The sequence below is a fragment of the Gekko japonicus genome, unplaced genomic scaffold (assembly GCF_001447785.1).
Source record: "Gekko japonicus isolate JY-2015 unplaced genomic scaffold, Gekko_japonicus_V1.1 scaffold1694, whole genome shotgun sequence".
In the NCBI taxonomy this organism is placed as follows: domain Eukaryota; kingdom Metazoa; phylum Chordata; class Lepidosauria; order Squamata; family Gekkonidae; genus Gekko; species Gekko japonicus.
In genome coordinates, this window is record NW_015177062.1 from 328,337 (window position 1) to 339,438 (window position 11,102).

General features: G+C 41.7%; 1 protein-coding gene across 1 annotated transcript in view; it reads left to right on the forward strand.

Annotated features, from left to right (window-relative positions):
• The window catches only part of LTBP1 (latent transforming growth factor beta binding protein 1), a 145,409-nt gene that overhangs the window by 57,802 nt on the left and 76,505 nt on the right, over nt 1-11,102 (forward strand). The window contains exon 4 of the mRNA XM_015428172.1: nt 9,718-9,893. Within this exon, the coding sequence (XP_015283658.1) occupies nt 9,718-9,893 (176 nt within the window). The remainder of the gene's footprint in view (nt 1-9,717; nt 9,894-11,102) is intronic.

The window sequence follows — 11,102 nt, forward strand, 5'->3', positions numbered from 1 at the left end:
GTAACTAGTGTCAGTAACATGAGATGGACCCACAGCTCAATTGGCTCTCATATCTCTGCCATAACATACAAAATAGTAAAAAGCTCAGTAGCACCTTTAAGTCTAACAAACTGTATTGTAGCATAATTATTACTGTAGCACAAGGGTTTTCAGAAAGCCACACACTCTTTTCCAATCTCACTTCAATGCCAGTTCCTGTCCTCAAATTCACAGAGAAACCCAAACACTCTCATTTTTGGTGGAATGACACCCCTCCCCACCTCCACCTGGCTGTTGTGCATCCTATACGAAGCAGGGTGATTTGGCAAATGCAAGCCAATGCCAGTGGTTTGCATGCACCAAATCACACAGCAGAACCAGAGCTTCTAATTTCAGCAGTGGAGCTAGGGATGCCAGCTATCAGGTGGGACCTGGGGATCCCCTGGAATTACAGCTCATTTCCAGTCTACAGAGATCAGTTTCCTTGGAAAAACTGTCCTCCCCAGACTCCATTCTCAAATCTCTAGACGTTTCCTAGCCTGGATTGGGCCACCCCTCCCCTCATCCCCTAGAGGTGGCCAGGGGGAACCTGGCAACCCTAACTATGGCTATTTTAGCTAGGGAGGGAGGGGAGAAGTGGAAAAAAAGCAAATAGATGAGGAGAGAAGGAAGGAAGTGAGGGAGGGAGAGGGGGAAAAACTGAAAAAAAGCAAATAGATGGGGAGAGAGAAGTGAAAGACAGAAAGAAGAGAAGGAAAGAAAGAAAGAAACGAAAGCCAGGCTGCAAGGGAAAGCAGCCTGGAGTGGGGTGGAGCAGCTCCCCAGCCTCTCCTTGTTTTCAGCACTCACACACCTCAACAGAAAGGGAGAGAGGGACAGAGAGCGCAGCCCCCCCCCCCCAACTAGAGGAGAAAGTCAGGCCAGGATTTTCTGTATCCTGGAGCAATGTGCTCCATGCAGCACAAGAGTTACTGGGGCTTGCTTTCTCCAGCAGCAAAGTTTAAACTGGACTGCAGGAGAAAGCCAGCCACTCGCTGACGGCACTGGCAACCGAAGGCCATAGAAGGCCCCCCCACCCTCCCCCTACCTCCATTCTTGCCCAGCCCAGCCCAGCTCCCCTCCCCAACCTCCATCCTCCTCACCAACTGGCAGCTAGGCACATTCTCATGCTGGCTTTCCTACCTCTCCCGCTTGGATTTACAGGATGGCTGGGTGGGTGCAGCTCTGGGCCCCACCCCCCCACCTGAAACAAGTCCCCACTCCTTACACCCTCACCTACTAATCCTTTTGGCTGGTGGCAGCAGCGGCGGCAAGCAGAGGCAGGACGTGCTGCCTCCAGCTCCTCCTGGCCCAACTGAGGGCTGCTGGGAGCTGGGGGCGGGGCTTAGGATAAAACCATTCCGCTTTCAAAGTGGGGAGGGGGACGCAGGGGGGTTGCAAGCATTGCAAGCCCTGGGAGGCTGAGTTTTCCCTTGAAAATTTTGGGAATGGCCCCAAGCCCCCGCCTAGTTGATGCCTATGGGCACAATCACAAAATGGCTTAGCCATGCCCATGCACATAAACATGTACACAGAGAAAGCCCAAGTGCAGGGGAGAAGATGGATAATTTTAAGAAGACACTGGGAAAGAGGAGTGAGAGAGAATAAAATTAACACTATGGTGGCAGCTGCTGCTGTTCTCTTAGCTTTGAACAAACTTGTAGAGACTTTGGAGTCCCAGATGAGGACAGAATGATTTATTTGTGCCCACAGATTTCTGGAAGACTAAATGTACTCAGATATGAGGGATGAGGAAACCTGAAGCTGCAAAATATATATGCCGCCCTTTCCATACGAAATAGGGAACATGTGTACTGAGATGATCACACACAGAGTGGAATGTGAGATAGGATTACCAAAAACATAACTCCAGAAAAACACTGGTTAGTTGGGGCTAAAGTATCTGTTAGAGCAGACAAAGAATGGCTACTGAAAACAATTTTCTTGTGTTCTATCCTCCCCACTCCTTGCAACCTGTAGTTTCAGTTACCTGTGAAATTTACATTATTATCATGTTGTAGGTAAGAGAAGCTACGTGTTACGAGCGAAAGTAGGGTTGCCAACCTCCAGGTGGCACACAGAGATCTCCCACTATTACAAGTGATCTCCAGCCAAAAAAGATCAGCTCCCCTGGAGAAAATGGCTGTTTTGGAGGGTGGCCTCTACAGCTTTATACCCTGCTGAAGTCCCTCCTCTCCCCAACTTTGCCCTCACCAGGTTCCACCCCCCAAATCTCCAGGTGTTTCTCAACCCAGAGCTGGCAAGCCTAAGCAAGAGGAAAACACAAGGCTTAAAAAGAGGAACCACTGTTAACAGTTTGGCCCTTTATAGCCAGTGAGCCACAGTCCCTCCGGGTACTGTTCTTTCTTTACAGACTTGGCTTCATAAAGAAAACCTCTGCCCCTGTATCTCTCCAGCCTAATACTTTGCAGTTAATGTCCAGTGACTCCATATATTCCCTGTTTAAATCTTCCTGTAGTTTCCATACTAGTAAAACTCTAGCTGGTCTTTCTGTTTGGGCTTCTTCAGGTATAGGACTTGGTTGGAGTTCTGTAACTGTTTCAGTCCTTTTAATTAAATTAACAGCCTTGGCTGAGGTTTGTTGTTTTCCTTTCTCTAATTTTGGACAATGGAATTTTATATGTCTCTCTTATTGACAGCTAAAACACACCATCCATCTCTTTCTATTTCGCTCAGGATTGTTCTGTCTCGCAGGGTTGGTTTTAGTCAGCTCAGTTTTCTCTGAAGTGCCCCAAACTTTATTTTTCTTTCTTTCTTTTTTAATTGAATTTATTTATAAACAAAAACAAAAATACAGTACATAACTATTTTTTTGGAGTTTACATTAAACATTCTTTCCAAACCATTTGTTAACTCTATACCATCTTTTTAAAAAAGCTTTCCCATCTTTTCCTGAAAGTATCATATTCAATTTGTCCATTTCTGCAAGTTTAGATATTTTAGTAACCACTCTTCTCTAGTGGGTAATTTCTCTGCCTTCCAACATTTAGCAACAAGGATTCTGGCTGCAGTAAGGATATACAACAAAAGACATGTATCATCACGCCCAAACCCTTCTGGTATTATATTTAGCATATAAATTTCTGGTAACAGATGTAGATCTATATCCATAATCTCTAATATTAACTGTTTAATATCTTTCCAAAATTTATAAATCTTCTCGCACCGCGAATCCTGGACTTCCTTTCGGTACGGTGCGACGACGGGCGGGCGTTCGGTTAACTCCGAACCGCCCGATTCTTTTCGAGCCTCCCAGTCTTGGGAGAGCTCGACCTGCACTCCAGCAGAGAGAGCAGGAGCAAGGGGCTTCTTGCTGGCCCCTTCCGTAACTTGGCAAAGTGGGGGTGTGTGACCAGAATTGCCCCGATGCGGGAGAGAAAAATCGGAAGAACATGGCCGCCATGTTCGGTAGACGCTGCCACCCAGCCCTTTTAAACTTTTTTTTCCTGTCGGAGTGATACATCACATTGAAGAGTTTATTTTCTGCATTTGTTGGATGAGAGGACTACCCCTTATGGATACTTCCCTGTTGGATGGAAAAATCGGCCATGGAAAGGTGTTTGGGATTTAAAAATGACGTGACAAACTAGAAGGGGGTAAGAAATAATTCTCTGCGAAAAGTACCATTACCCTTTAAGAATTATAATTTTTTGAAACTTATTTGAACCTGACAGATTGAAGTGTGAGGAGATGGATGGAGATAATAAAGCTGGGGTGCTCACATGGGAACAATTTCAGGAAGTCTTGGCAGAAGAAGTAAAGCAAGCTTTCAAACTAGCCTGTGAGAATGTTTTGAGAAAACCCCAGAAGGAAGTGTTGGAGGTGAAGGATGATAAAGAATTAACAAAAGAAACGCAAAAGCGGGGTGAGGCACAAGAACTAGAGCAGGAGAAAGAACTGCAGGTTATTCATCCTTCACCTATAAAAGAAGAGACTCAGGAGGCAGATACCTCTAAAAATGTATAGGAAGGCTTTAGGAAAATAAAACCAGGAGCAACAAAACAATGTTTGCCAAATTTACCTTGGAGAAAAAGGAAGAAGTCAACCAGAGGAAAGAAATCAAAGAAAGGAGTAAAGAAGCTCAATGGTGTTAAGCATTATAGTAGGAATTATGGAGGAGACAAAATGGAAATGAAAATGCAAGAATATAAGGACCGATGACACATGGAAGAGAATGGGGGAAATCAAGAAAGAAAGGAACTGGACGATCATTGCAAGGAGTGTCTTTGTAAATTAATAAGATGTTCATGTTTGCTTTTATTTCTCTTACACTATTGGGAAAAAGTTGGCTGCATTGAAGTAATTAGTGGTGGTGTGATAGCTGTTAAAAAGTATTTCTAATTTTGTTTGTTTGGATAATTTCACTTTGAATGAATTGGAAATGAAATTGATTGTAGAGGGCCTTGTTTTGTAGTGTTGCTACGAAGTTTGTAGTTTGTAGTTGTAATGAATTAATTAGTGTTGGTGTGACAGGAGAGTTGTTTGGATTTGAAATTTTGTGTTGATAATGTAACCATAAATTAAATGGAGATGAAAACTATTGCTGCAATGGTATTAATAATTGTAGTAACATGAGTAAAGAGATTGTTATGTGTGTTATATTGCTATAATTTTTTTGTGAGGGTATTTAAGGTAGGGATGAGAGGCAGTAATTGTTATGTATAACTTGAAGCAGTATCTTTTTGAAACGAGTGGCAATAATGGTTGCAAAGATCTTGTAGTCAACATTTAAAAGCGAGATGGGTCTATAATTTTTTATTTCTTTTCCCTCAGTATTGGGTTTATGTATTAATGTAATCAAGGCATCATTCCATGAGTTTGGTAAATTTCCTGTTTCTGTAATCTTGTGGAGTAATTCTTTAAATGGGAGAAGAATTTCGTCACCAAATTTTTGATATACTTCGGCCGGAATGCCATCAGGACCTGGTGATTTTTTTCTTTTGTTTTTTAAGTGCTTCTACAATTTTGCAGGGGGTGATTGGGTCATTTAATATTTTTTTCTGATCAGTAGTAAAAATTTTTTTATTACGTTTCAATAGAAAATCTTGAATTTTTTTGTAATTTGGTGGAGTTTGTTCATATAGATTTTTATAGACGTTTTCTACAATGATTTTCTAATCCTGAGTTCTATACTTTGTTTCTTGATTTTCATTTTTTAGACCCCGAATTGTCCTTTTCTCTTTTTCCTTTCTAAGTTTATACACCAGCCAGCGTGTAGGTTTATTCGCATTTTCAAAATAATACAGTTTAGTGTACTCTATCTTGTTGGCTATTTCTTGCATTATCAATATATTTATTTGGTGTTGAATCATTTTTATCCTAAATTTAATCCCATCCACCTCCACCTTCTCTTTCATTTTGTCTTCTTCTATTTTTAATTCTCCTACCAGTTTTTTTAATTTCTCTCTCTTCTGTTTCTTTTTCCAGGCCTCTTGATTAAGAAATAGTCCTCTCAAAAAAGCCTTAAACGCATCCCATATGATATTTATTGGTGTATCTACTGTCTTATTCCTCTTGAAAAATTCTTGAATTTCCAGGATAGTATTTTCCACAAACTTTTTGTCTCTTAGTAAACCAGTATTCAGTGTCCATCTTGTTGCTTTATGTGGTTCTTGGAAGGATAATAATATAGGGTTGTGGTCGGCATAGGTGTTGGGAAGTATTTCCACCTCTAGTAGATCTTTCGCCAAACTAGTATTTGTTCAGGCTGTATCGATTCTCGACCATGATTGATGTCTGAAGGAATAATAAGTACAATCTTTTTTAGTTGGATTTCATGTTCTCCATATTCCTATCATATTAAATTCCTCTGGTAATAATAGAAAATCAGCCAGCAGTAAGTTGGTTGCATTGAGCATTCAAGCACATTTAAGACCCTCCGACCTCATCTGCATCATCTGCGCCATCTGCATCATCCACATCCTCACGCTGTGAGCATGCTTCTCCCAACAAGAAACGCCCCGTCAGATCACATCAGTTTCTACAGCTGAGATAGATTAATTTAGCTTCGTATAATCTTCTTTGCTTCTTTGTTTGAGTTTAGATGTTAGACTCCTTTAGGTTCTTGTGAGCTCGTCTGGTGCTATGGCGAAGGCAAAAGTCTCGCCTGGCTTCCCCTCATTTTCTGCTTGAGACAAACCAAAAACTTCACAAGAGAGGGTCGCCACCCTCGCCTGCCAGGTTAAAGTCTCTCGCTAGTACTCTCACTGCTGGAAGGTACTTTGACTGGAAAAAATAGTCAAGAAAAGTGAGAGGTAAAGGTAGGAATGTGCGGAGAGCCTCAACACACGTCCTCCCTCAATGAGCCCAGAACCTGTTCTTTCCAAACTTTATTTTTCTTGATGGGGGTTGGAAAAGAGATCCTCCCAAGTCCCCTTCTATTTCATCTAATAAAGTGGCAGCTTCCTCTATAGTTTTTAATTTTTTATATTTCAGGTACCATTTTACCTGTGTGGGAACTTGTCTATAAAAAAGTTCCAAACCAATTAATTGCTTCAGTTCCTTACATGTGTTTCCTTTGCTTCCCTCAACCCATCTGGTTAAGGCTCTGTCTAAATGACAACCTAGCTGTGCATACGTTTCACCATGTTTTCTTCTAATTTCTCTAAAAGCTTTCCTGTTTTGTTCCGCTGTGAGTCCATACAGAAAATCAAAAGTGTTTTTTAAATATGCAAATTTAACTGGATAAAAAGAAAAAAGGTCAGGGACGACACCCCTCTTGACTTTGCTTGTTGCAAAGTTTCCAGTTTGGAGAAACATTTTCCAGTGAACTGAATGGTGTGACTACATGGTGTGCATCACAAGTTCTGCATCTATGGGAAGTTGCTTGATGAGCAAAAGTGTGTAATGTCTACACAGTAAGCTAACAACATATGGGAATCAGTACTGTTTGTGGTTTAAACTTCCATGGAAAGGAAAAGTCATAACCAGTCTACTCTGTTATGGTAATTGGGTGCAGAAGTAGCTCCCTGATTCATGGCAGGTTTCCACTGCAACTTGGAGGTGGGTAAAAATGGCTTTTCGTGCTGTAGAGCAACCACGAATAGTAAGAGGGCACTGTGATTCAGTTGTATTTGTACACATGGCATATGCACACTCTAAGAGAAAGCCACACTCCACTTACAGCAAGTAGTTATTCCCTGCTTATCATTATCAGATCCTCTGACAAAGCAGTGTTTCTTAATTCCAGACTGAATTCATTATGTTTGTAGCTTATTTAAGGTATCCTTTATCCACATAAATACACCTGCACTTAGGGGGAAAAGTAAGCAGTTTATTTTAAGAAAGGAATATTTGTTAGTTTAAATTGTGTAAAAATGCATGTCTATAATTTTTACATTGTATACCTGTGCCTGTTTACTTGGAAGTAAGTCCCGCTGCATTCATTGAGACTTACTCTCATGTAAGTGCATAAGACTACAGCCTTGGATTATTAAATCACTCCTGATTACTTTTGGCAAATATAGTTTGTTTGTCTGATTCGTTACTTAATTAGTATGTTGCTTTACTTTGGAGAAGGGGGTAGAAAAAAGGGCTACGGCGCTAGAAAGAACTGGTCTTGCAAACAATTAAAAAGATTGTTACGAAAAAAATCAGTTTCTTTTAGCAGTTGCTGGCTTGTGCAGCCAAGTATCAGACATACAGTAAATAACTTGCATTTATAAAAGATGGTTGGAGTTAGGGTTGGCTTACTTAGTCTAGACAGTATTTTTCTTGCCAAATATTACTTCTCTCAATTTGGCCTGTCGCAGTTGTTTGATAAAGGCGGCCCAAGGATACTACATATCAAGAGAGTTTACTTGAACTCCAGAATGAGTAATATTTGGGCTTTATACTCTGACTACAATACTGTAATGATTTTGAATGAGTGACCACGGGCATTGTTCCAAGTCCACACCAGATTCCAGCTTGTAGAGAAGCTATGTCTTTGTGAAGAAGTAAGATAGTACCATCCCTCCCCACCTACTGAGTATGCTTGTTCTGCTGGATACACTGGCCCCTTGTATGGTCTTGAAGGCAAATGATGTAAAGCTCAGCACTATGTACATTGCTTTGTGTCTGAAATGCAGGCTATAGGTATGCTAAATAAAGGTCTATGCACTGAAGCACAATTTTTAGTCCCTTTCCATTTTCATCATGTATAGACTCTGCGCAGCTCAGCCTTGTGAACACCATAACAGCCACTGTAGTGCAGTGGCTAAGAGCAGCAGACTTTAATCTGGAGAGCCAGGTTTGATTCCCCACTCCTCCTCATACTGTGTGACCTTGGGCTAGTCACAGTTCTTTCAGAACTCTCTCAGCCTTACTTATCTCACGAGGTGCCTGTTGTGGGACGAGGAAGGGAAGGTGATTGTAAGACACTTTGAGGCTTCTTAAGGTAGAGAAAAACAGGGTATTAAAACCTACTCCATATGGCGCACACACACACATACGTGTGTGTGTGTGCGCAATTTTTACAAAATTGTGTGGGTTACTGGTTGATAAACCTAAAATGTTATTGTCAGTTCCTTTTAAGTGTCCATTCTTCTTCCTTGAATATAAATTTAGCCCTGCCAAAGTAAAGTACTTTTAAGCAGCACTGGTTTCTAAAAGAAAGATCTGTTCCTGAATCTTTAGTTGCTGTTTGTGGCTGGATAGGCAGCCTGCAAGGCCCAGATAGCAGCAGAGTGCTCCTGATGGACCAGCCAGAAGAAGACACAGCTGGGTCAGAAGTGGCGTGCTCCCACTGATTTGGGGTGTGTGTGTCCTGGCTGCCTGGGCCTTCAAAGACTGGTGATTAGCTGGCAGAAGGGTAGTGGGACATGCAGCTGCAGTGGGTGGGAAAGGCCCAGAGTCGAGGAGGGATGGGGGAGAGCAGGTGCAGCCAGTACCTGGTGTGCCCAGGAAATGCCTTGGATGGAGGCAGTGTGGTAGGAGCCTTTAGAGGCCTTGGCAGTGGGAGGGCCTGCAGGCAGCAGAGCAGTAGAGCCCAGCATGGCCTGAGAAAGGCCCAGGGATGTGTCAGAGCCAGAAGAACCTCCAAAGGCCTGGAGAACCCAGGTAAAGGCCTGAGGAACCCCAGGAGCAAGTTTGGAATGAGGGGTTAGTCCCAGAAGGAGACCACTACATGGATGTGGTATTTACCTGGGATGTGGGCTGCACCAAGGCAGTGAAAGGTACAGTAATGTGAGGGATCTACAAGATGCCATAATCTGGAAAATAAAATGGACCCAGGGGAAAAGAACCCCTTCCAGGAGGAACCAGTGGAAACCTGCCTCAAGAAAGGATCAGGGGACCTGGTCTGAGGCCATGGTAATGTGTGACAGTGCTTAATATACATATATCAGAATTTTGTAGAGCAGCCACCTTCACTGGTGACTTCTTCCATATAATGAGTAGTGTGCTGCTGATGCCACATGATGTGTGATGAAACTTTGGTGGTTTGTCAAAACCCAAGGTCTCATTTCACGGTGAAAGTGAAAGAACCTATTCTCTTTGGTGAGAACAGAAACTTCAGTATGTCAACTTCAGAAATACCTCTTGTTGAAGAAAACTTTGTGGCATAGCTGCACAAGGCTCTGCAGGTGTTTTGGGTTATAGCTGATAATTATAAGAGCATTATTGTTTGTTTTGGCATGATTGTGATTTCTGATTTCATGAAGAATTTTAAATCATTTTCTCTTTTTGCTCTTCAAACAGAATGATACCCCTTTCATCTCAGACTTTGATGATGAATGTCCACCATGGACAAACACAGGAATATGTTATCAAACCCAAATACTATCCAGCAAAGAAGGTGATTTCAGGAGAACAATCTACAGAGAGTTCGTTGCCTCTAAGAGTGAGCCATGATCAACTTGTTTCATCTTACCAGTGTGAGTATGACTGGAACATACTGGATTCTGATGGTGGTCTTCAAACAGAGAAAATACTGGGTGATCTCAACTACCCATACATTAACTTATGTTCAAATTATGATAAAGAAACATATCTATATCTGGTAAATGATTATGCCTTAAAGCGGTTAGGTAGCCAAGTCTGCAAGATGGGGAAGTCCAAAGCAAACAGAAAAGAACCTCAGAGGACTTCCCCATCTTGACTAAATAGGTGTTACATTGGTGAACAGTGAACTAAATTTCAAGTTGGTCTCAATATAAGTAAGTGTAAGGGACAGAGAATGCTAAACCCAATTATGCTGATGGGGTGGGTGATAACTGTCAGTGAAAGAGCTCAAGGAAAACTTGAATTCAGTGTACAGCAGCAGTGAAAAAGCCAAATTCAACATTGGGAATGATTAGGAAAGAGATTCAAGATAAAACTGCTGTCTTCATCCATGGTGCAGCTGCATTTGGAATATTGCAAGTAGTTTTATTTATCAGTGAACAAAATAGTTAAGACTTGGAACACTTTCCCTGAGGAAAGGCAAAAGCACAAGGCTTTTAAAATAGATTAATAAGGGAGATTACTAGATTGAAATTTATAAAAATAGGAATGATAAGAGAGAGTGCCTGGAGATATGTTTTTTTCTCACTCTCATAATACTAGAACTTGGGCTGACACAATGCAATTGATTGGCAGTAAGTTAAAAAGGGACTGTAAATTATCATAGCCATAGACTTAGGTTCAGGCTAGGTGTAGGGGAATGGCTCTCCCTTTGTCTTCTAAGGTAATTTACAGCTGTGTGTATTTTCAGTTTGGGTTGTGGTTGCATCGGGAGGGGGAGAGGGATTAAACTTTCTACCCCCTGTGTAGAAAGTGTAGCAAAGTTGATTTTTGTCAGTGTGTGTGTGGAAGGGTAGAAGATTTAAACTTCGTCTTCCCCTCTCTTCGTGCTTTTGATCTGAGCTGGGGGGGGGTCACATGTAGCTGTAGTTTACCACTAAAAGCCAAACCTATGATCTCTGTCAAGTCTAGTATGACCCTTAAATTGCTTAGAAAGCTCAAGTGTAGGATTCTCTGTATATAAAGCTATATAAAGTAGATTCATTATATCCAGAATTTCTAAATATTCAGACACATCTATATACTAATAGCGAAGTGCCCCCGTGAGTGCGGATCGCTAAATCCGCGCTCCGGGGGCACTT